This window comes from Pristiophorus japonicus, chromosome 16 (assembly GCF_044704955.1).
Source record: "Pristiophorus japonicus isolate sPriJap1 chromosome 16, sPriJap1.hap1, whole genome shotgun sequence".
Classification (NCBI taxonomy): Eukaryota; Metazoa; Chordata; class Chondrichthyes; family Pristiophoridae; genus Pristiophorus; species Pristiophorus japonicus.
This window is the reverse complement of record NC_091992.1, coordinates 112,619,412-112,645,144: the sequence shown is the minus strand read 5'-3', so window position 1 is coordinate 112,645,144 and position 25,733 is coordinate 112,619,412. Positions and strand designations below refer to the sequence as shown.

The 25,733-nt window shown below is 43.9% G+C and overlaps 1 protein-coding gene across 2 annotated transcripts in view; it reads right to left on the bottom strand.

Moving 5' to 3' along the window:
• Window positions 1–25,733, bottom strand: part of bahcc1b (BAH domain and coiled-coil containing 1b) — a 226,510-nt gene that overhangs the window by 23,759 nt on the left and 177,018 nt on the right. For both annotated transcript variants that reach the window (XM_070857695.1, XM_070857696.1), the window contains 9 exons: window positions 21,378–21,648; window positions 19,314–19,559; window positions 17,321–17,527; window positions 15,474–15,832; window positions 11,628–11,726; window positions 9,756–9,885; window positions 8,679–8,796; window positions 6,273–6,348; window positions 5,189–5,297 (listed from right to left, as the gene is read on the bottom strand). In XM_070857695.1, the coding sequence (XP_070713796.1) occupies window positions 5,189–5,297; window positions 6,273–6,348; window positions 8,679–8,796; window positions 9,756–9,885; window positions 11,628–11,726; window positions 15,474–15,832; window positions 17,321–17,527; window positions 19,314–19,559; window positions 21,378–21,648 (1,615 nt within the window). The remainder of the gene's footprint in view (window positions 1–5,188; window positions 5,298–6,272; window positions 6,349–8,678; window positions 8,797–9,755; window positions 9,886–11,627; window positions 11,727–15,473; window positions 15,833–17,320; window positions 17,528–19,313; window positions 19,560–21,377; window positions 21,649–25,733) is intronic.

The window sequence follows — 25,733 nt, the reverse complement described above, 5'->3', positions numbered from 1 at the left end:
TCTGCCTTAAGTATATTCAATGACCCAGCCTCCACAGCTCTCTGGGGCAGAGAAATCCACAGATTTACAACCCTCATAGAAATTCCTCCTCATCTCAGTTTTAAATGGATGGCCCCTTATTCTGAGACTATGTCCCCTAGTTTTAGTTTCCCTATGAGTGCAGAGAAGGGCTAACAGAATGATACGTAGCCTTTGAGTTCTTAATCTTTCAGGCTTCAAGAGTTAGTGCTATTTACTTTCGAGAAACGCAGGGTTAGATAGGATATGATTGCGGTTTTTAAAGCAATGGAGGGTTTTGATTCAGTCTGATTGGACAGATTATTTGAGATGGATAGAGACAGTAGGAGTAGAAGACATGCATATAAAATACTTCGGCAAAGAAGTAGGTTAGATCCTGGGAAGTACATCTTTTCAAAACTGACTACTGAAAGATGAAGTAGGTAATGAGTTGCTACAGTCTGTTAAAAAGGAATGTAACAAGTTCCTAAGAGGATATTCCTAGTTATAGAGGGTAAGCTTCCAGATAGCAGTGATTATGAAGAGTTATGAGCAATCTCCTGGAGCCTTCTTTGATTGACTTAGAGAAAAGGAGAAGAATTTCCCAGTTTTTCCTGAATTGGGCATACTTTATTTCTGTTTTTTTGCCTTTCCAGGAAATGCTTCGAGGGTGGATCAGGGTTTGCACCACTGTCCAGATAAGATGGACTTGATGGGCCTGATGGTCTTTTCTCGTCCTGCTTTTATGCGTTAATATGCAACACAGAGACACAGGTAGCAAACACATAGAACTGGCTCCCATCACTTACTTTACTCCCAAGAGGCAACGTTAACCTTACTGCGGAATGACTGACCCACATTCTATGATTCCTGGAACCTGGGACTGTTACACTATGGATATTGAAAGGGAGAGTCTTGCGTGCCTTTAGCCAGTTATGCTCTTGTAGTAAAAGCACCACAGGTCCAGATAATTTATCCCCGTCGCACTTAGCCCCCCTCCTCTCCAGAGCGATAGCTTCTTCATATTCTATGATCTAAATGATCTAAAATGTGTGATCATTTTTATTTTAGTGTAAGTGCCACTACAACCTCAGAGAAGCCCAAATGAAATGAATGACAAAACTGCTAAATGAGTATGTGGAAATAATATTAAGTATCTAAGAAAACTGAGCCTCCATTGTATTAGCCAAACAATACAACCTCCACCTCAAACACAAAAGAACATTTTTCACTGCATCAAGTTGCATCTCCACCTTCCACATTATTTAGCCGAGTCATTTCAGCACTCAAACAAATGATAGTGATTTTGCTAATGTGTCACAGCATGGTGCACTGACTTACCATTTTTATAAAGTGCTCTGGCATCTTTCCAAATGCCGTACCCTTTTACCAAATTCCATGTAATTTTCTCGGTGATGTAACTCAGGCCTTTTTGCAAGTGCTGGGCCTTCTTTTATTTCCTCTTAGCGCACCGACCTGATTTTTTTCTCCGAGTACCTTGCCCTTTTCCCCTGCGGCAGATGGAACTCAGTAATGGAAACCTTCCCCAGCTTGGATCACTGATAGTAAGTAAGCTGGTTGAGTGTTACATTCAGAGATCTGCTTAACTATCAAACGAACATCATTTCTGATGAACAAAGTACAGTAATAATCAAACACAGGTACAACGTCTGTAATCCGGAATCCTCGGACCGAGTCCGTGCCGGTTTTGGGTTTTACCGGATTTCAGACAAGAAAATCAAGAGCCTGAAATCCGGAACATTCGGGACTGAATCTGTGCCGGATTCCCGACCTCGCCGCAGACTGAATCCGTGCCGGATTTTGGGTTTTGCCGGATTTCTGTACAGTATGAGTAAATTGACTTTGCTGGTAAAATACAACATTGTTTTTTTTTTAAAAAAGTGTGAGCAGTAGTTGTCTGCGATCAAAGCAGCAGCACTAGGCCGCAGCCTTTCCCCCTCGTGCACCCAAAATGGCCGAACGTCGAGGTTTGTGAATCAATTGCTACATTTATACACAGTCACCAAATGTTTACCGTGCAGCATAGTCATTTACAAGGTCCTGCCTTGGGTCACCATTAAGTTGACATAAGAAGAGGCCCTTCCAGCAGTTATATATATATGTGTATGTATGCAGTTTATTAGAGCTGGAAATGTCAACTCCACAACTCTCATGAAATCAGTTACTGCTCAATGTTAGGAATCGGCGAAGCTTGCTAGCTCGCAAGTTATTCAGACATAATTGCTCAATCTCCATTTATTTTACTTCAATACCTGCTTTCTTGCTGGATCTGATCCTTTGTCTCATACTGTTTTTTGTCCCCCTGGGTCCTCGCCCTCCTTTTGTTAGGATTCATTTCATCTGGTTAGAGTTCAAGTAACAGTTTTTAGTGCTTGAAAAGTTTAAGCACACACAAAATGACCCGATGTGCCAGGTGATGCGTAACTTTTAACACACAAATGGGCTCAGCTGCTAACTGGAGATTGCACGAACTGCAGATGTGGCTGTAAATCTTTGATTCTACAGTAAAAGTTGCAGAAAGAAGTCAATGTGTCGCGCCGTCAATGGAACGCTGCAAAATCTGACCAACAGCTTCAAAATAGCTGAGACAGCCCCCAAATGGCTGATCACTCAAGGACAGCTCGATAGGAAAAGCAAAAGTTCATGCGAGCACGTTCAGTTCAGGCTGCTGTTCTCCCTCCCAGTTAATGTCGACACGCTCCTTCCTCCACCATCCCAAAGCAATGCTTCCAGATTCTCCTTTCGTACTCCAAAGCACCATTCCCCACTTATGGTCCCTTCCTCCTCCCCATCCCCCCCCAACCCCACCCCACCCCACCCTTTCCCCTTCATTGCCATCTATTCCCACCTATTCCTTTCATTATCACCCTCCTTCCCTCCCTTTCATTGTCATTCATTTCCCCACTATTCCATTATTACCCTTTCCCCCTTCCCTCCTGCCTTCATTCCCTCTTCTCTTCATTTCCCTATAACCTCTCTGTTCCATTGCCAAACAATCCTCCTTCCTTCTCCCATTATCTGCTATTTGTTCCCCCCATCCTCTTCCCATCATTTCCCCCTTCCATCTCCCCTTCATTGCCATCCGCTTCTTCCCTTTCCTCTCCCCTCAGCAGCACTCCTGCCTGAGTCCTCCGAATAATGGAAGATGTTGCATACTGCAGGTGGAAATTCCTGTAAGAATTCCTCTGTACAGTGTGTAGTGGCTAGAAAATCTTCCATTAGTAGCCTAAATCGGGGAAGAGTGGTACTGAGGGGTCTGGGTTGCTTTTGGTCAGCAAAAGCTGGTCTGCAGACCAGTCTCCCAAACTGCGGATGGTAGGCATGTAGGACATGAGCAATACGTGACGTATCTTATACATGTAAAAATATCAATTTTTTTTCTATACATTAAACGTTGGCTGTACAGATAGACCTAGATTTCAGACCTTTCTGTCACGGGGTGTATCTCTTAACTGGTGTGGGGTGGGTGGGCTGGGTGGAAGGAAACAACTGCTCACCATTGAGGTGCACCCCTAACCCAGCTGAGCTTCCGGCCTTGGGGACATTTTAGTCATGGAATCGGGCTCCCACGCCTCTACCAAGGAGTACCGCTGTAACGGGGCTGAGATTTGCCTTCACTCTCAGAACGACCGCACAGATCCTGAAAGCAATACAAGTTCTTGAGGCCCTCCTCCGCTGCCTTTGGTACACTGGGCCCTTGGGACTAAGCGGCTTCCCTTGCCTCCTGTGCAGACGCGATGCGCGTGGGTGGAAATAAATTGGAGAAGTTTATGTCTCTCATTCGCATTTACGGGCGGGCATATGGTCTGCTGCTGGGCCTGGGGAACAGGAAGTAGTGGGGACACACAGCAAGGTGAGGACAGGCGAGCATGTCTCTCACCAATTTTCTGCCCTTGACTACACCACATGAACGGGGCGGGGGGGGGGGGGTGGGGGGGAGGCGGGACGCGAAGAGAAAATCCAGTCCATTGTTTAAGCAAAACACTTTGCTTTTTCTGCAGTAATCTAACTGGGAGCTTTCCAGAACATTGTAACTGTTAACAGCACAATGATGCACAACTGAAGCAGTAATGCCATGGGGGACGCAATGACACAATGCACAATGAGAAACAGTAATATCATAATACTCCAAGGGGAATCCAAGTCATCACAATAATGTCCAGGAAGACAATGAGCTCACAGTGCAGCACAGGAAAGCAATTGCGCCAGAATACAAACAGAAGAAAAGATCAGTGGAGAAAAATAGGAACATGGTATTAGTGTACAACAGCAGTCACAATACTGCACCAGGAAGCAATGACATCACGGCTAGAGATGAGCTCAAGGTTTAGGTTGAACAAAACTGATGAGGAAACCTGCAAAGAAATTCTATTTTGGGAAGCTACTTTTGGTTTTGGAGAATTAAAAACAAAATTTGAAACCGCAAAGCTGACTAATAATCATTAACACGGACACATAGATCGGAACTGTTTGCTTAGGTTACAGAGGGAACCGGTGAAGGAAAGTAACAAGGTTATATTGTGTGTTGAGGGGGAACCGGGCAAGACAGAATTTCCAGAAACACCCCTTTTGTTTCTGTGCCGATATCTTGAAACCTTCAATCTCACGTTACTACTTCACTCACCAATAGCATGTGTCACATTAAAGTGTCCCAATGGCTCCCAGCTGACTGGGGAGAAATCTGTTAAACGGTGCATGAAATATTCGACAGTAAAAAGGTACTCATTTAACCATCTCCAGAACTGTTGTCAGCTGGGGCCTTTTAATGGTGCTTTCACCATGGTGACAAAATGGATTGAATTTAATTAGTTCAATAAAGGGTGTACATAACAGAACTGGACTCTGGCAGATGTAGGAAGCTGGCCAGCTATGATGTTATACTGGTGGGAATGAAAGATCATATTTTGGGAGATAAGTTGGTTGGGTTTTTTTTGGAAGGCGTGGGGTTCCAGTAAGTTTGCTGCCTTTGCAGCTTACAGCTTTTAATAACCTTTTTCACATTTCAAAAGTCTCCACCAAAATCTTGATTATATTAACACGGTCCACATTTTGGTTTATTAGCCAAAGGGCTGCTGTGACTGTCGATCAATTTATTCTTCGAATACACCCATTTCAGCCCCTTATTCCATATGGTATGTACACAACTTTTGAGTAAAGACGTGACACCTACTTTGAATGATGGTTCCTGGGTAGAGACAGCGGGATTTCTGACTCCAATAAGCACACACCCTGGTAGCTGGTGGCAGGAACTGCGTTGAGGGTGGTCTGACATCGAGTACCTGTGTGCAATGTATTTTTTTTAATTTTAAACCGTCGTTAAGTAACATTGTTGAGACATCATATTTTAGAAGTGCCCTCACAAAACTAAACCTTCAAAATAAATGATCGGATTAAGCCTTTAATACCAAATTGAGGCAGTTATCAATTCCAGGTGGTAAAACTCAAATCCCCATTTAATTAAAAGGAATGCTCGGATCTGGTAATGGGCACCCGCTCCCTCCCAGATATTCACATTTTCTCTCTCCCCAACTCAGTTGAATAATATTAGAGGAACAGCAAGTGCTTTAAAAAAACTGCTTTTCTTGCTTGTCTCCACCCTGTGGATTAGGCATAGAATCATAGAATGATACAACAAAGCAGGTGGCTATTCAGCCCATCGTGCCTATGCCAGCTCTTTGAAAGAGCTTTTCCAATTAGTCCCATCCCACCGCCCTGCCCCTGCTCTTTCCCCATAGGCCTGAAAAACTTTTCCCCTTCCAAGTATTTATCCAATTCTCTTTTGAAAGTCATTGTTGAATCTGCTTGCACCACCCTTTCTGGCAGTGCACTGCAGATCATAACAACTCGCTGCATAACAAAATGGCTCATCTGCCCTCTCGTACTTTTGCCAATGACCTTACATGCCGGAAATATAACAGTAGGGTAGAAAGTGTGAGATATTCCAAATTCAAACCACATCACCATATTTTGATGCCATTCCCTTAGCACAATTCCCTCCCCCCGCCCCCCCCCCCCACCCACCCCTTGTACCAGGTTATAGGTTACTAGCTGTCTCCGTTTGCTGCAAATTGCATCCCAACATTAAACATAAATTTTGTCTATCGATATCACATACTGAAACTACAAGGTTATGGTGTAATAAAATATTGCATAATCTCATCTTTAATTATCATTCACAGGAAAAAGGAGTTAGACTGGACAAGGTTTGAACTGTCTGTAGTGGGCAGTGGGGAATGATTGCAAATGGAACTCACCGCTTCCTGTAGCAGTTGCTCCAGGGAGTAGATTCTTTGTCGGTTTCCTCTTTCCCCTTCAATCACAACACTGTAGCTGTACGAAGGCAAGGAAAGGCTAGTTACAGTGTTGATAGGTCCATGCATGGAAATATTTACAAATTCTGTAATCGGATAGGATAGTATAGGAGACATGGGGCAGCCCTTTAAATGGTTTTCTTATTTGGAGGAATGCAGAACTCCTGTGAGCCAATAAGACTGTGTGCACTTTTACCGGAGCAGAGTGCAGCCATGTCCAGCACACAATTCTCCAGCTGTCAGCCTAACTAGCCTTGTTACGGGGCAGAGGAAAAACACTTTATCTGTGCGTCTTGTGAATTACTGCTGGATTCACCGGCCCTGCCTCTGGATGAAGAACAGTACTGGGCGGGAGAGCAAACATGAGCATAGCGCAGGAAGGCTGGCCAAACATTTGTGTCTGCATCTAGAACACCAATGTGAAGGCACTTTAATGAGTGTAAAAATGGGCATTAACGTTCAATTAGTGGGTTGGGGAATTGCTGGGACCTTAGCGTGTGTTTTTTTGATTATCTGTACTTAATGCTAAAGCAATGGCGTTTCCCTGTGTTGCCAACAAGTGCACAATAGAGTCATGGGGCTCTACAGTTAATTTCAGTCTGGCATATGTTGTTGTCAGAAAGTACTGGCTAGTAGCTAAGGCAGTAAATACACATTTCGGGCATAAGCACTGTAGTTATGCAATTTCATTGGTATTTATGTTACCAAAAGTATTTTATTTATTAGACAAGAAGCAACAAGCCACAATTTAAAAAGACAACAGGCTAGAAAATCGATGGCGCCACGCCTGTTTTTCAGCCGCAAGATGGGCACCAAAACATCCAATAGGGGGGGTGGATGCAACGGAAGTGTGCTACCCACCATATTGTTAAAGGCAGAAAAAAGGCGTCCTGGACCTTCGCCTGAAACAGGCTTTAGGCCCTTTGCAAAATTGGCCAGTTTGAGGCCTCCTTTGCAAAATTGAGCTGCCTTGGACGCAGCCCGCATTAATGCCCTTAGGTGGAGGGGCAGTGGTCCAACATACTCTGCCATCCAGTCCCCCTGACGACTCTTATCTATAATCAGCTTTCTCTTGTGTCCATTTTAAGAGCTAAAGAACAAGCAGGCAGACTGGTGGCGATCGTTTTGATATCTGGAGCCTGACAGCAACCATATTGACAGGAACTTGAGTCCAGAACCCACCCCAAAGTAGATTAAATCCATAAAATTTATATCTGCAAATATAAGATAAATCACTCTTTTATAGCTATGTCGGCACCTGTTTCATACTACAGGTGCAGCGTCGAAAATCTGGAGTTCTGGAATACGGAATGTTCCGGAATCCAGGACAATCGGTGGCAGGGTCGTCCGGAATCCGTATAATGTTCTGGAATCTGGACCCACCGACCATGGGGCCACCGCCACTGCCCTTACCTCTGCACCTCCTCGCCGGCCGGATTGAACACCTCTTCAGTGGAGCCCTGACCCTCTCTTCTCAGCACCCTCCCACCCCCACTTTCTGACGTTCTGAAATCTGGAAATACCCAAACCTGGGCTCGGGTTTTTCCAGATTCGTGACGTCAGAAAGACGATCGAAAGCCTGGAAAAGCCTGGAATCCGGAAAGGCCTCGGTCCCGAGGTGTTTCGGTTCTCGACGCTGCACCTGTATACACAAGGTATTAGTTTCTCTTCTGAATGAATGAATCTGCCCTTGGCCCTGCTTCTGCTGCTGTTGCTCAGTCCACATGAACCACAGTTACTAAGTTACAGGGAACTGGGGAGTCTGAATGAAATGTAGTTCAGGTCATTTCTGCTGTAATCGTGAGTATGAACTAATGGCCTTTGTCAGCTGTTTGTGTTTTTTTTCAAATGACCTTGACGATTTTGGAACCCCCTGAAATTCTGTGGTCCCGACAGAAGCGAGGTGATTGATGAGCATTTTTCTGTTCTGTAGCAAGTATTCTATGTCAAAAAAATCCAATCTGAAGTAAATGCAATGATAAGCTCAGCCCGAAATCAATCAGTAACACACTTTCAACAGAAAATGTTTGTTCAACAAGTCTCACTGACTATTCAAACACAGGTCAAATTCATTCTATAGATTGAGATTGTCTGAATTCTATAAATTCAGTTTTGAGGAGAAACTGGGTTTTTAAACAATGCTTCAGGCAAAACCTCTTCTTGCTCATGACTCTGATTTCTGATAGAGTTGTTCCATTAACTAGAGGAAGCAGTTGAGGTGGACGAGATTGCATTGGGGAGTGTTGTATAGCACGGCAAAATCTTATCTACTTAAAAAAAAATTGGGGCTATCAAGGAAGGAGTCACTCAATTACTGTGAAATGGAAAAAAAGAAAAACGGCATCTTACATGTCGGGTGATTGTAGAATTTTGACACATCCTGCATACAGCAGTTTGTCTTCCTTTGGTATGAGAATGTGAAGTCCTTCTTTGAGATCCTCCTTGCTGATGGCACAAGATTGAGGGACTGAGAGAGAAGAAGAACAAACAATATTGTAGCTTAGATTGTTTCTCGATGGTTTAATGTCAAACTTAAGTTAGGAACTGATGTGGTCGGGTCCTTAATTCACTGGAATGGCTTGGCACAGAATTGTCCTTATTGGATTAATTTGCTCCAGTCCTGTCTTTATTTTACTCAATTAGACTGATAAAGAATTGCCTTATTCCATTTCCAAACATTGGTTTCAAGGAAAGTTAATGTCAAAAACAAACAGGAGAAACCAAAGACCGAGACTAGGCCAGTTTTGGTTTTGACTTGTGTCTTCAAAGGAGATATTTATGACGTTTCAAGGAAATGTTTGCCAACTGCATTTGTTGTGATGTAAATGCCTTTTTGTTGATGGTTCAACTTTTTTTAAACTTTAAAAAAAAGCATAATTTAGAGTAAATCTTCACCTTCCACTGGTGTAGTGATTAGAAATCAGTTATAATAAGGTGCAGGTTATCTCACCCATGACAAAAACTAGGAAAAAGGATTAGGCTAGCCTGAGTGAGCATGGTTGTATGAAGCCGAGAGCAGGAATAATGAAGCAGGTATAATCATTATACTGAAACATTTTATTGGTAGAATCTGGACAATATATGGAACGTCCCTTTAAATGGCAAGTCTCTGATGTTCTGGCCTATGATCAATTTGACCTTTAACTAAAATCACAAAAGTTGCATTATTCACGAGAATGTGACTATCTGCCAATAATTCTTTGTTTATTCGTTCATGGGATGTGGGCATCACCCACACGTTGTTTCTTGATGTAGAGAAGAATTGCAGTGTGAGTCCTGTAAAATGTCTGGATTATTCTATCTCTGGAAGTTTTTTAAAAAGCGGCCTGAGTGATCTCTTCAATGAGTTCCCGCTTTATATTGAACTGTTGGCTTACAAATTTGTTCGCCCACTATGCAGCACTTAGCAATAAAAATAGCCCCTACCGTACAATTCCGTTGAGCAGCTCACAGAAACATTCTCATCTTCCTCGGAAAAGCTGCTGTCTTCATCAAATGCAAAATCATCCTCTGCAGCAAAGCTTTCCAATAGTTTACTGACAGCCCGTCCCTTTGACTGCATGAAACAAGAACAACGCTCTTTAAAATGCACATTCTAATTCATCTTTCCTCTCAGTGTGTGGCTGTGATTTTAGTGAAACTTACTGCTCCCAATGTCAGTGTAACAGGGATTACATTAACGGCCCACCTGCTTGTATCCTAACTTGCACCAAGTCCCGTTCACCCATCACCCCTGTGCTCGCTGACCTATATTGGCTCCTGGTCCGGCAACGCCTCGATTTTAAAATTCTCATCCCTGTTTTCAAATCCCTCCATGTCCTCGCCCCTCTCTATTGCCTCCTCCAGCACTACAACCCTCCGAGATCTCTGTGCTCCTCCAATTCTGTCCTCTTGCGCATCCTTGATTTTAATCGTTCCACCATTGGCAGTCGCGCCTTCTACTCCCTAGACCCCAAGCTCAGGAATTCCCTTCCTGAACCTCTCTGCCTCTCTACCCTATTTGAAGGCATTCCTACAACCCACCTCTTTGACTAAGCCTTTGGTCACCTGTTCTAATATCTCCTGTGTCTCAGTGTCACATTTTGTTTGATAACGCTCTTGTGCAGCGTCTTGGAACATGTTACTATGCTAATGGCGCTATATAAATGCAAGTTGGTATTGTTTATTCCTAATTAATCTCTAATTATTAAAGGTGAGAATTGATTGTTTTGGATTGGTTTTGGGGGCCCCAATACTCAGGTGTATGTGAAACTAAAGACAGGAGCTTAACCTTCGCAGGTGATACAATAGTTTCCCTTAACTGTCATGGAGTAAGGACTAATTTCCCCATTATATTGTTGAGACAAATATTTGTATTAGCTCTATCATTAGCAGATCATTAGTACACCCCTCATCACTTTACCCTAGATCATTCAACCAGGGGAAACTATCAATTCTACCACTAGACTACCACACATAGACCAACCAGAACACCGAGGATTGGATGCTCTCCTACACATGGACAACGCAGATTAGATTGGAGGATTTGAGTGCTCCTTAGTTGACTACCTTAATGAACTGGATGCTGTTTTCTAGACTGTAAATTGATTAAAGAGCTAGGAAAATGATTTCAAATTCACAAAAAATTACCTATATTTTTCTAATCTTCTAGCAAGTTATGGGAAATGATTGCTGAGGTCCGTAGAGTGATGGCACAATACTTGCGGAGGGACACAAGAAAACGGGGTAAGCTGAGTACAAAAGGATGTGAGCTGGGCAAAATGTAGCTATTTGCAAACATTAGTCCCATTTTACACATTTCAGGTTCTGCATCTAATTCAATGCTGACTCTTACTAATTATCACATATTTTATGAAAGATTAATATTTCTTCAGGGATGAGACCACAATGGGGAAACTGTCTTGTTATCTAGCATTTTCAAACACTATTCTCTTTAAATGCATGGTTTCAAAACTATACAGGTGAACAAGCAATAAGTTTATTAAAAAAATGTTATTTTAATAAATTACCAAATTTTTGGTTTTGTGCTCAGAATTGTATGTCAACCTTTCATAGTTTTTGTGCATTTCACGAGGGCAGTTCAAACATTTTGTTCCATCTTTTGATGAAGAACCAGTTCTTATTTAATCATCATCAATCCCTCCCAGTACTTTTCAAATCATTTTTAAACCTTTTATTCAAATAAACAATAGCTGAAAATGAACCTGCTCCTGTTTCCTCAGTGTATTCAGGGCTAGTGATCTGTTTACCGAGGCAGTTTGCAATAGCACAAGTCGGCTGGCTGCTCAGTCCCCTCACCTCTTTCACTGGTGCTTTGCTCTTTAGCTTGTTCAGCCTATTCCGTTGATAGTCAATGGGGTTTGCTCCTTTTTGTGAAAGGCACAGTCCACTTGATTTCTGACGTGGGAAAAGCAAAAATGTGTCAGTACACGAGGCCTGGATCCAATTACAAAGTAAAATCAAATCCCACATGGAAGCCTCATTTACAGAAAAGCTCTGTTCCAGAGTGAATCTAGGATGAAGTAATTGAGTGAGCCATAGGCAGCCATTCTTACCAGTGGAAAAAAACTCTACTCTCCAGCCATGAGTTACACAGGTAAATGTAGACCAAAATGAGGGCGATGCCCATCTGATCAGAGGTCCCTGACTAAAGGTAACAAGGTGGTTGTGCGGAGACACCACAGGCCTGTTCATCCAAGGAGCTAGCTGGCTAAAGTTCTTCTCTTAAGGCATACACCAATGTAAATGTTGCATTTTTCAGATTCGTGAATTGTGTGAAATGGGCTTTGTGGCTACAAATGTTAAATAGAAAATTGCAGTCCAATGCACCTCATTGGACTTGGGAGCACATTCAGTCACACCACAGCAGTCAACTGTTCCATAGCTGTGCCTTTCTTTAATAACCATGTGAGTATTGAATATTTTCAAATTTCTAATTACATATACATGCTCTAGTACACAGGTACTACATCTACAAAACCAATTGTCCACAAATTCTAATGAAGAGTTACTGAAATGGACAGAAGCAAAGAACATTCTTGATAGCCTCCTTGGGAAGAAAAAGGTGCTTTTGGTCCTCTACCACTGGGGTTTATCTTGTGTAATTTCTGGCTCTGATGTAGACTAATTGATAAGAGATTGATTGCTACGATAAGTTAACAACTCCATTATCATTATAGCGTGCCAGGATGGTGGAAGGCGAACCAGATGGACTGTGGTCTTTTTTCGTTAACAATTCCTATGTGCTTATTTCTTCCTTCCGCTGCAATATTTTCAGAGTAATACGAGCTGTAATTTTGCTCTATCTCCACATTGGCATTCAAATCTTCTCTCAATACTCAGAGGGTTACATACACACTGGAGTTACTTGACGAGTGATGGTTCATTATTCCTCGTGACTCCTACTGTTACCTCTCCCAACATTGAAAGTGGGATTGTCAGGTCATGGGATTAGGAGGTTAGCCGAATTGCAAGTTGTGTGTCTGCTGAAGCAGGTGATGGGAGTCAGTTTTCCTGATGACGGTATGATGTGTTTTGAAAGCTGCTGATAAGGCTTTAAGCTACTCATATTTCTGACAGATTGCTGGAACTTAATTTCTTGACCACGGTGATGTAAGATGGGGGCCCAGCACCAGTGCAACAACTAGTCCATTAAATAAAAAAATATATCAAAACGAGGAGCGCATGACAGGTCTGCGAAGGACCTCCCAATGTAAAACTCCTGGCAGGGGTCAGTATTGCTTGGAGTATACTAAACAGGCTGGTTTCTGTCATCCAACATCTGCACTAATTATCTTACATACATTCAGTGATTTAAAAGCTGCAGAGCTACATAAAATTATTCAAGTTTTAAAATGAACATAACTTTAAAATAGTACCATATGTCAGAACTTTGCCCGATGAAGTGCTCAGCTGAAAATGGGAAATTCTGTTTTGTGCTCGCACCGAAACACTATTGTGCAGTCAGAAATATACTCAATAGCAGCCACATATTTTGTTTATCTGCAAGGAGATCTGATCTCACTTCTACGCCTTTGCTCGCCCTCTCTCCCGCTGCTATACAGACAGCCAGCTCAATTTTGGCTGCTAATTATTTGAAAGCGGTTTTTAAAACTTATTTATTTAAGATGAAAATGTTGCTAGTGAGCACGGAGTAAAGTCTACCACAAATATGCCATCACATAATTCAGTTCACCGTTACACCTCGGCACTCTGCTCAGTCAGTACGGAGCAGTGAGATTTTTTAAACAAATAAATATTTTAAGAATTTGCCGTCAAATAAACTGCAGTCAAAAATGAATACGTCTACAGTCACGGACAAGACAGCGACACAGACATAGAAGCCAGTCTCCTTGCTGTAGACTGGAGCAAAGGACACAATCATTATCAAGTATAACAGCAATAATAACTTGCATTTATATAGCACTTATAACGTAGATAAACGTCTCAAAGCATTTCACATGGAACTGAGGAAAAATGAATGCTGAACTAAAGATGGAGATGTAAGAAGGAGGGACCAAAAGCTAAGTCAAAGAGGTTGATTTTAAGGAGGCTTTTGAAGGAGGAAAGGGAGATGGCGAGATGGAGTCATTTAGGGAGGAAATTCCAGAGAGTGGGACCAAGTTGGCTACCAATGGTGGGATGAAGGGAAATAAAATGCAAAAGTGGCTGGAGTCAGAAGAACAGGGCGTTCCGGGGGTGGTGGGCAGTAGGGCTAATGGAAATGGGGAAGGAGAGCAGCCCATTTAAAGGTGATGGCAAGAATTTAAAATTTGAAGATGTTTTAATATACATCAAATCTACAGGGCCGATTTTAACCCGTGAGTGAAAGCTAGAAGCAGCAGGGATAATGGCCTCGGGTGATCAGGTTAAGTGTCTTGATTTTGATTTTGAAAGTTTCCTAGTGTGCCAGAAGCAACAGGAATGCTCCTCCTGGCCCCACAAGTATACCTTGGGTCTTCTCTACCCCGGAATTGAATCCATCCACCCGATCGCAGATTTGTCTCCCCCCCCCCCACCAATCACTGCTTGCCTTGCCGGGCATCGTTTCCATAGGTCCTGGGCAACGGCCTGAACCCACCCCCCCATTTTGATCCCGCCTACCTGCCAATGGTGATGTCATTCCCACCGGCTTCGGCTGGTGTCAATAAGTCCCAGAAGTGAGGAGTGGGGAGGGGGCCTCATTGCCTGCTTCAGCCCTCGCAGCACCGATTCCTGCCCCAGGTTGAAATCAGCCCTTATATATCGACAGCATGCAGATGGGCAATTGTTTGCAAAACATTTGGTGAAACTTTTAAAATGCTATTTTTTTTGTTGAATTGCAGGCAGTTTAGCTTTAAAATTCTGGCAATCCTATAAGCACAGAAGACTGCTGTAGTAATACACTATCGCACAGTAGCAGGCCTTGGCATCAGGCCAGAGAGTCCCTGCACTGCTAGCCTCCGGTCATGGCTGAGCTATCACAGCGAAACACAGAATTGAGGACTGCTGCTTGAACAGTGGGAGTCAGGAAAATTCAGAGGAAAATCTGTCCTGCGACTGTCACTCATGACATAGGACTTAAAGTGGGGGGATGGGAGGGAATTCAGGGCTAAGGTAAAAAAAAATACAATTCTAAGTTGGATTTTTAGTGGCACATTAACTAACTTTCAGATTTGGTAACTCTCGATGGATGAGTGTTGCTGGTCAGTGATTGAGGGGCTTGTGGTGACATCGCATGGTGCCTCAGGAAAGAATCAATCCTCAAGGAAACCCATAATGCTTTGCAAAGTGGTTTCCTGTCATCTGCCATGAAGAAACAATGACGGCAGCTGCAGACGTGACTAGTTAATACTGTTCCAGTCTGTCGGCTGAACAAGGGCAGCAAAGTGGTAGAGACTGAAAGTGGAAATATTATAGGGGCCTTTTAAAAAAATATATTTTGTACAGGGATAGAGTAAAACCAAGTAGTGATAATGGAACTGGTTAGAGGAGAGTGCCGCTTTGAAATAAAACGGAGAATTACAGAAACCTTTAAGGTTAAACAACTGATCAGCAAAATGCCTGAAGTCACAGAATGCTGGCTAATGCACAACAGTCAGAGAACCATGTAGAACATTTAGTTTGGATTTGAAGTACCCCCTGCATTGCTTATTCTAAACCTACCTTGAAAGTAGCCTGCAGTACTTCGCTTGTTCTGGTGACATTTTTACACCTGTTAGCCGAGCCTTTCTTGGCCTGACTTCTAGATGCCATTTTTGCAGGTACAGAAGAATCACTGGGAAATAATCTCTCACCATGCAGGAGGGGCCGCAGATCAGACTCAAAACGCCGCCAAATTGTCACCCCTGCTCCCCCCTTGGTGTTCTTCAGCTTTTTAGTCTTTTCTCCTGCTTTCAGTCCTTTTTTCTTAATTGCTGGGAGCTTCTCAATCTTTTTCACTGCACTGCTAGATTCCAGGCCATGCTTGGCAGGGCGTTTCTTAATCTTCACGTCTCCATCTGTGCTGGAAAATCCAAGCGTTCCTGGAAACACAAGAAGAGGAATTTACAATTCACGGACTGGCCAATCCAGGAAGTACAGCAGAACCTTGCCCATTCCCCTCATCCGAATCCAGCCCTCCCCATTCATCAACACAAGGAATGTCTCCTGTGGTCTTTAATCCATTTCGGCTCCTGGGAGAACAAATGTGTTGGAGAATCACCAGACACTTAACAAAGGCGGTACAGTAGAGACTCGAGGTTTGAGGTAGTTAGATCATTGGAGGTATTTATCCCAACATTGCGAGCTTCCCTGAGGTGGTTTGTATCACGAGGGGCTATTGTCTTCATACAGTCGGCAGTGACCATTCAAGGCGACTCCAGAATTAGCCCTTACTTGTAGGTGGTCCCTCTGCACAGCTGTGAAGTAAAATGAGATTTGAGCAAACTAAATCCCTCTACCATTGTTTACCAGCAGCAGCAGCTTGGCAAACTTTGCAATAGCCATTTGGAAGCAGTCCTAAGCCACGTGCTGATCATGCAAGTTTCCTATGGATGTGCTTTTTATCTAATAATATCACTGGGTTTGGAAATATGTCGTTGTGGTTACATGTGACAGGTGGTCTCCATTAACAATTTTATTGCAAGGTACGTTTATGAGGCTTTTGTTTGGAACTTTTATGCGTGTGTTTGACAGTTGGCTCTCATTCTTGGGTCGACGCAATACTTGTTTGAATGGCCTGTGAGAAGAACATTTTTAAGAGGAGAGACTTAACATCAGCTAAGCTTTTAAAAGTCAAAGTCTGCACTCCACTCAGTTTTGAGATTGTGCTGACCTGGGTTGGTCGGCAATGACTTGTCTATCGAGTGTCTGGGCGGTTCCTGATGCCTGTGGTTACAAGCCAGGAGTGAGCTCTGTGCCTCCCCTCTCAGGGAGATAAAGGGTGCATCAATACAACCTGTTCCCTCCCCCCCGCCCCCCCCACAATATCCCCAACAAATAAAATGATCAAAATCCAAGTGTTATTGATCACACGGTCACCAAAGTGATTTACTTTATAAGTTATTGCCATTTCAGCTCACCCACTCTCCCAGTCATGAACAGCAACAGAAGCACAGATTAATGTTGCAGCCAAATATCATGGCCAGTGAGAGACTGCATTTTGCAGGTAATCTTTCACTCAGCTTTAGGTTTTTACGTTGGGTGGGGCAGGGGGAGAAAAACAGGGAACTCATCCTTCTAATAATACAAAGTAACATTTGAGGAAGGGGGAGGGGAGGGAAATGAATAATCTCACTGACCTCAGTGTTTCTCTCTCTACTGACCCAGAACAACACTCAATGGTGCCTACAGCACATGGCTGTATTATAATTTACTTTAGAAGTAATGTCCGATTGTGTAAGTGACAGAAAATGTAGAGTCAGACCCAAGGGCATCCTTTAATGTGCTTACTTCTCCTGCTTTGAATCGTCACCACTTGTGTTACCCAACCCGTAATGGTCAGGCGAGGTCACGCATCCGTGGTTACTTACCCAGAAGGCCTTGTCTTTCCTTTTTTTTCTTTGCTTTCTGATTGGCTTCCAGCTTCACAACAGAGGAAGGCGACGGGCCAATCTCAGTTGCAGCGAGTGTCGTCGAGTATTCTGTGCGGAGCCCCAGGTTGGGGTCTTTGATTGGCAGTTCAGTGATGCCATCACTGCCATCAGCACTATTGTAGTCGTTGTCATCCTCACTCATATCTGGACCAGAGACAGATGGGAAAAAAAAAACAAGTTAGCCAACGGGTTTATGCAGGTGGCCACTCGGTTATTCCTTAATACTTTTGAGCATTTGGACAAAATACTGCGTTTAAGCCGGTTTTAGCACAGCAGTGTTTGTTCTGACAATGGGCCAATGTGAAGTCAAACAGGTGGGCAAAGATTCATCACCCTGCATTATACTTCAGCCAATCTGGGTTCCAGAACTTTGCACATCACGTCGCAAACTGTCAACGAGATGCACAATTTAAAGATGTCAGTTGTTCCCATCTCCAAAATGGATGGTCTCATTTTGCAGTGGTTCTCCTGTTGACTAATGCAGTCCTCACTGTAGAGGTAACTGTGCTGTCTCTTGCACTTTTGGGTTGCCTGGGATACGCGGAACAGAACTTTGGGTCTGGGGCGCCACGCAACACGATGACGTCACGATCTCCGGACATCGTGGCGCTAGGGTTTACCACCGCCACAAACCTCCACGGGAATTTCACAGCCGTTGGTACTCTCGCCGCACCCGGTCGCAAAGCCGGCAGCGTCCCGTTAGCGCTCCCCACGGAGGCGCTATCGGAAGGCGCAAAGGAGGCGGATTTTTAGGCCTATATTTACCATTTGGGAAGCAAGGCTAGAATTCCAGTTACAATGGGTTTTCGTTGATGAGAAACCTGTAATTCTAATTTCCTGGCCTTAAAGATAATAGCCAGTCAGTCAGCTTCCAGGTCTCTGCCACTATTGCCAAGTACCCCAGCAATAACGTGACAGAGGCCAGATGAACTCGCCCTTTAAATAGTTTCTCTCACTGTGTTGAGGCACCTCACCTTTTGTCAGCAATCCCTTGTTAGAGCAATGCTGATATCTGCAACCCACCTTATGAAGAATTATAAATTCATGCACATCCAGCAATGTCAGTATCCTAAAAATATTGATCAATCAGTTTTGCGCCACTGAGGCACTGTGTTAGGGACCTATATTAATCCATCTATGTCGAATTGGTACAGTTCTGGAAAGGCCTTTTTTAATTTCAAAAGCACATTTTTTGAACAGGAGAAAAGTCTTGAAAATTTGGGGTCTGTTTTCATTGGAACAGGAGAGATTATGGGGCGATTTGATAGAGGGGTTTAACACTCTGAAAGGGATGGGGCCTTGTAAATAGGAACAGACCGCTCACAAAGAGATAAAAAGAAAAAGATTTGGATTTATATAGCGCCTTTCATGACCATCGGATGTCTCAAGGCACTTTACAGCCAATGAAGTACTTTGGAATGTAATCACTGTTGTAACGTAGGAAACGCAGCAGCCAATTTGCACACAGCAAGCTCCCACAAACAGCAACGTGACGATGACCAGATAATCTGTTTTTTGTTATGCTGATTGAGAGATAAATATTGGCCAAGGACACCGGGGATAACTGGAGTGGGACCTGAACCCACAAACCTTCTGACTCAGAGGCGAGTGTGCTACCCACTGAGCCACAGCTGGCATTGTCCAGGGACATAAAATAAGATACGAGATTTAGGGTGGAAAGCATTTACACAGAGGGGTGTGAGGCTGTGCAATGCACTTCCAGAATTAATGACTTAAGCCGAGACCATATCGACATGGGTGGTTGAACGAAGGGGGGGTAAGGAAATATGCGAACAAGGTGGGCATATGGGATTAGGACTATTGCTTGTGTAGAGGATAGGTACCAACACCAGATTGGTTGTGCTGCATGGCATCTTTCCATGTAATTGCTGAGTGATTCTATGAGCCATTGTACCCGGAAGTGGCATACCAGCATCTGAAGAGAAACCATCACTCTCTGTGGACATCCATTCCTTTTCATTCACCGTGGCCTGAACTTCCTGCTTCTGCTTCTTGCTGCTGGTTTTCTGCACTTTGACCCCAACAGCCCTCCTCTTTTGTTGAATACCAGGCTTCTTTTTAATGACAGAGTTCGCCTTCTGAGCCACTTTGTTTTTTGCAAAAGTAGCTTTACTACTCGATAAACCATCTTCTTCTCCTGATTCCATTTTCAAGGCTGCAATTTAAAACAAAGTTGGAATCTTCAATTATTATTCCAATAAAATATTAAAAAGCTAGCGCCTACATGCACCTCCTGTCTACAAAACTCTACTTCCTGTTGTCGTGTTTTTGTCTGACTTTTGTGTCCATATTCAGAATGGAAACTGCCTATGTAATCCTGTCACACTGTAGTTATGGCCTCCCACTCGTTGGGCCAGGTTTTCGGCGACTTTGCGACCGGGGTTTTGCCACGATTTGACCGTCCGTGGCGAAAACCCGGTCGGCAGGATCGTCGGGCACCTTTTTGCTGCAGCACTTCCACGTACCGCCAGGGAGAGGAGGGCCGACATGAAACGCTGCGGATTGCGTTACCGTCATACTTTCGGCACTCTCCGCCACGCCCAGAATACCGACAGGGTCAAACCTGTTGTGCAGCCCTGCCAGCAGCGGTAAGTATGAAGATCTGCAAAAAAGGTAAGTTACAGTTTTTATTTTTAAAATTATTTTTCAGCGATTTAGTAGGTAAGGCTTTTGTGAATGTGTTTTTTTTTTGTGTGTGTGTGTGTGTCCAGCCCAAGGCCTCTCTTGCAGCGTTACCGGCCTCGGACTAAAGTTGCTGAAACTCGTGGTTTGCGCCGTGAATCCTCGTGCAATGCCGATTTTACCGATGCATGACATAAAGACCGAAATTTAGGCCTAAAAACGGTAGCGCAGCGAAACCGGTAATTTTGGCGTAAAACTACCATTTTCGTCGACAACTGAAATTCTAGCCCGTTGTGTCTTAGATTCGCGTCTCTCTCTCTCTCTCTCTCTCCCCAGCCTGTACTGCAGAGTACTCCTTTGTTCCAGCCGACTCTACTTCTCTATGAGTCTGTAAATTTTTCTAAGCCACTATCAATAATAACACAAAATCAAAGCATTATTTATAAAATTAGGGGCACGATGTATGATTTTTAAAAATGGGAACAGAATTACTTCAGCATGCTCTGGTCTAATTACCCCTGCCCTCTATTTCACCAGAAGACTGCTTGACTCCCCATATGCTAAGCCACAGGAGACTGACTAGTTAAACTGAATATTTTACAAATGTGCACCTTACGAAACTGATCTCTAAGTCAGCTATCAGTCTATGTCGGAGGTGTACGGCAGGAACATTCTTGTAAAATCGCCTCATTTTTCCATGTTTCTCACGAGCAATTACAGGTAGTCTATAAGTTCTTCAGCATCTAAAAAAGGATTGTGTGTACAAAATGACCTGGATTTAAAATTAAGCTTCTGTCATCTGTAAGTTTGTTCTGGAACAAGCATTTCAAAGTCATACAATTCTCCAAACATGTGGATGTGGGGCAAAGCCTATGTGAGTCGTCTGTGGTTAGAATAATTTGAAAGCACCAATCAGGACACAATATTGGCACTCATGAACAATTATTTGTTACACATGTGCTAAGCACGGCACTCTTTGGCACTTGTAGTGATGTATGGGGGCGGGGAGAGGAAGAGAACTTATCCTAATAAGTTTAGCTTAATTTTTTTTAAATTTATACAAATGAGGAAGTGTGTGCTTATTTGCACCTCTTCCCTTGGTTCTGTTTCGATATAAATGCTGTTCATTCCTCCAGTCCTGATGAAGGGTTACACTTGTAATTATTAACTAGTCTGTGCTCTCAGGTGTTGACTAACCTGCAGTGTATTTCTAGCCTTTAGTGTATCTGTTTCAGATTACCAGTTTATTTTTCAAATCATGAAGCGAGTGCATGTGGTTTTACGTCCTCGTGTACGTTATTATTTTGTGAAACTCCTGACCGAGCTCCAGATCCGCTAACAGCGCACTTACCCATTTCCGAAGTTGCTGTCATATGCTTTGTTCTATCTTGGCTGTGTGGTATTGAGGAAGTCTTTACTTTTGCCAATTGTTTCTGAATCTTGCCAGGCAGGGCTGATGTTTTCCCCCTGAAGTGGCTGGTGTTGGCGGATTTCAGGATGGCTGCCGTGTGCGACTTATTTGCAGCTTTACCCAGTACCTTCTGCTTTGGTCCCGTGCTGTACTTTCCCAACTTAGACGTGAGGTTGGTTTGAGGGGTGTCCTTTTTTGTTCTTGATTTAATCTAAAAGAAACCCAAATTATATGCAAGATTAAAAAATGCAGTCATTTATTTATATTGATGTATACTGCCAGTGTTTATTTTGAGAACCATTTCATTACCGCACCGCCAGTGTCTATCTCATATTCCAATTTGACAACAATACTACTGAAAGCTACCCTGTTTCTACTTAAAACCGTAATGTTCAACAGTTTGAATCTATCTGTTAAATGATACTCCCCCATTTTATGCTGTCTGCCCCCCTGCTGTCAAATGGATTGCTCCACTGGGCTGCTGACCCATGATATCATTCCCTGATGGACCCAAAGTCCGTGAGGCGTCTGAGCTATTTCCTGAAGAAAATACAAGTGTTTTAATATGTAGAATACAGGATGAGAATGGCTTGTGCACATTCCTCCCCGCTGTCTGTGCTGAAAAAAGAGGAACATGAGGCAGGAACAAGTATTCACGAGGGGAGACATGAGCAACATGCCCTCTACAAGCAAAGGTGACCAAAGCAGAATTAATCTCTCTTTTTTTTGCCTCTCCTCAGAGATTACATGGCTGGAGGGAGGAGAGAAGCAGGTGGGGTGGAGGGAAGAACTGTTTAGTCATGATAGCCCCTTCACTATAATCTCCTTCAGCCTCACAAACCCCCCTTCCCCCCCTCACAAGATATCTGCGCTCCTCAAATTCTACCCTCTTGAGCATCCCTGATTATAACTGCTCAACCATTGGTGGCCGTGCCTTCAGCTGCCTGGGCCCCAAGCTCTGGAGCTCCCTCCCTAAACTTTTCCGCCTTATTCCCCTTTAAGACGCTCCTTAAAACCTACCTCTTTGACCAAGCTTTTGGTCATTTGCCCTAATTTCATCTTGTGAGGCTCGGTGTCAAATTTATTTGTTTTGTCTCATAACACTCCTGTGAAGCACCTTGGGACGTTTTACTACGTTAAAGGTGCTATATAAATACAAGTTGTTGTTGATGCTCCAGCCATCATATGTGGGGCAGGCTTGATGGTCCAGCTGGTCTTTCCCTGCCTGTTAATTTTATATGTTCATGCTAACTTTCTGATATATGTGAGATGGAAGTCATAAGACAGACTAAATGCACTCAAAAGAAACAAATCCCCAGAGACAGGTGGTATCCATCCTTGAGTACAGAGAGAGACGAGGGAAGAGATTTGTGAGGCATTTATGATGATTATAATGAAATTACTAGACACTGGGGAGGGACCAGTGTATTTGGAAACAGGCTAACAAGGTGCCCACTTTAAAAAAAAAAGGTGGCAAAACAGACACCTGTCATTCATTTATTGATTAGTTGTACTTCAATACCCTATAAAATAATGGAATTGATCATCAGACGTCAACTTGAGGAGCGATATAAATGGTATAGCACAGTCTGGGAATTTTTCGGTGACTTGTGATTATATATTCCTGAATGAACAACGGGAGATTTTTTTTTTTACTTTTTAAAATTTTGGGTCTGGTCTTTCAAAACTTGTTTTCAGTTAAATCGATAAGACTGAAATGGACTCCCAAACCGTCATTGTTCTGCCCCCCGCCCCGCCATCCTGCATCCTGTCCCACACCCAATGCATTCTCGCTCGCTGCACTGCGCTGTTGCCTCAACAGGCATTTGTCGGTTTACATTTAATCCAGTGGCAGCGTATCCTGCCCGTCAACCTGATCACATGCACTCTGCTCAGTGTGGCTTGCAGCGCTCATTTTTGGTAAACGATGTCTTTAAATCTGCGGCTTCATTCATGAAATAAAAACTAAATACACAGTAAACTGCATCAAGCTTTGTCAGCAAACATTATTGCTTTAACTTTTAAAAGAGATCCCAGCCTTGGTATCATACGTTTTCTTAAAATCTCAAAAGAAGGATTTATTGTTGCAGTAACATAGATTTGCTCAATATCCTCCCCTCTTCCCCACAAAGCTCTTCCTCTTGAAAGAAAGACTTGCATTTTTAAAGTGCCTTTCATGACCTCCAGGCATCTCAAAGCGCTTTGCAGACAATGAAGTACTTTTGAAGTGTAGTCACTGTTGTAATGTAGGTGTTGTCCACCCTCCAGTATCTTGCCCAAGTGACTATGTATCCACCTGGACAGGGACCATTGGTAGATATGACAATCGTGGCTGACGGGGGGGGGGCGGAGGGGAGCCATCAATGCCAAGCCCAATCCAGGGGCCTGATGTCCACATGCATGTACTTCCCAGTAGGAATCGGGGGATAGTGATCATGCGTGGATTTTAATATGTCCTTACTGTACGGTATAAATCACACAAGGCCCATACTCAAGAGAAGGTCACTCTGTGACCAGTTACCTTTATTACAAAGGCCTCAAGAGACAGATGGTGGGTGGAGCTTCCCCTTTTATATCGGAAAGTCCAGGTTAGGAGTGTCTCCCACAAGTTCGCCCTCTGTGATCAGTGTTCTCAAGGTATACAATTTAGGTCAGCTTATACATGGTTACAATGACAGTTGAATACGTGACATCACCTCCCCCCCAAAGTCTTATTGGGATCACAGGTTAAGTCTCTCTGGTGGTTTACGCTCCCTTGTACAGCGCCTGAGTTGGGGCTCCGGTTGTTGGGCGCTGGCCTGAGTGTCTGCTATTTGCGGTGCCTCAGGCCTGTCCGGACTGCCCACAGTGACTGGGTTCTCCTCCACTTGGTTCCGGTGTTTGGTCACCTGTGGTGGAGTAAACTCTATGTTGTATTCTTCCTCTGGTTCTTCTATGGGGTTGCTGAACCTCCTTTTAGTTTGATCCACGTGTTTGCGGCAGATTTGTCCAGTGGTAAGTTTAACTACCAAAACCCTATTCCCCTCTTTGGCAATCACAGTGCCTACAAGCCATTTGGGCCCTGCGGCGTAATTAAGGACAAAAACAGGGTCATTGACATCAATACATCGCGCCCTCGCATTCCTGTCATGGTAGTCATATTGTGATTGACACCTGCACTCAACAATTTCTTTCATAGTAGGTTGTATAAGGGATAACCTGGTTCAGAGTGTCCTTTTCATTAGCAGCTCTGCGGGTGGAACTCCTGTGAGCGAGTGTGGTCGGGATCTATTGGCCAACAGGAGGCGTGATAAGCGGCTTTGTAGGGAACCCCCTTGGATTCTGAGCATCCCCTGTTTGATTATCTACACTGCTCGCTCCGCCTGGCCGTTTGAGGCCGTCTTGAACGGTGCTGTTCTGACATGGTTGATTCCATTGCCTGCCATGAAGTCCTGGAATTCAGTGCTTGTGAAGCAGGGGCCATTGTCGCTGACCAAGATGTCCGGTAGACCATGGGCGGCGAACATTGCCCGTAGACTTTCTACTGTGGCAGAGGATGTGCTTGAATTTAAAATGGCACACTCAATCTATTTGGAGTCGGCGTCTACGAAAATCAAAAACATTTTTCCCATGAAAGGACCTGCGTAGTCCACATGGATGCGTGACCATGGCTTGGTGGGCCAGGACCAGGGGCTAAGGGGGGCTTCCCTGGGTGCGTTGCCCAGCTGAACGCACGTGTTGCACCTGCGAACACAAAGTTCCAGGTCTGCATCTATCCCTGGCCACCAAACATGTGACCTGGCAATTGCCTTTATCATGACATTGCCTGGGTGCTCATTGTGAAGTTCTCTGATAAACACCTCTCTGCCCTTCTGGGGCATGACTATTCGGTTTCCCCACAGTAGGCAATCAGCCTGAATCGAGAGTTCATTCTTGCGCCTATGAAATGGTTTAAACTCCTCAGGGCATGTCCCGTACGTGGCTGTCCAGTCCCCATTCAGGACACATTTCTTAACTAAAGACAGTAGCGGGTCTTTATTTGTCCAGACTTTAATCTGACGGGCTGTCACAGGTGAGCCTTCGCTTTCGAAAACTTCAACAGCCATGACCATCTCAGCATCATGCTCAACTGCTCCCTTAGTGGTGGCTAGTGGGAGCCTGCTGAGTGCATCGGCGCAGTTTTCAGTGCCCGGTCTGTGCCGAATTGTGTAGTTATAGGCGGCTAACATAAGTGTCCACCTCTGTATGCGGGCCGATGCATTCACATTTATGGCCTTGTTGTCGACCAAAAGGGGTTTGTGATCTATCTCCAGCTCA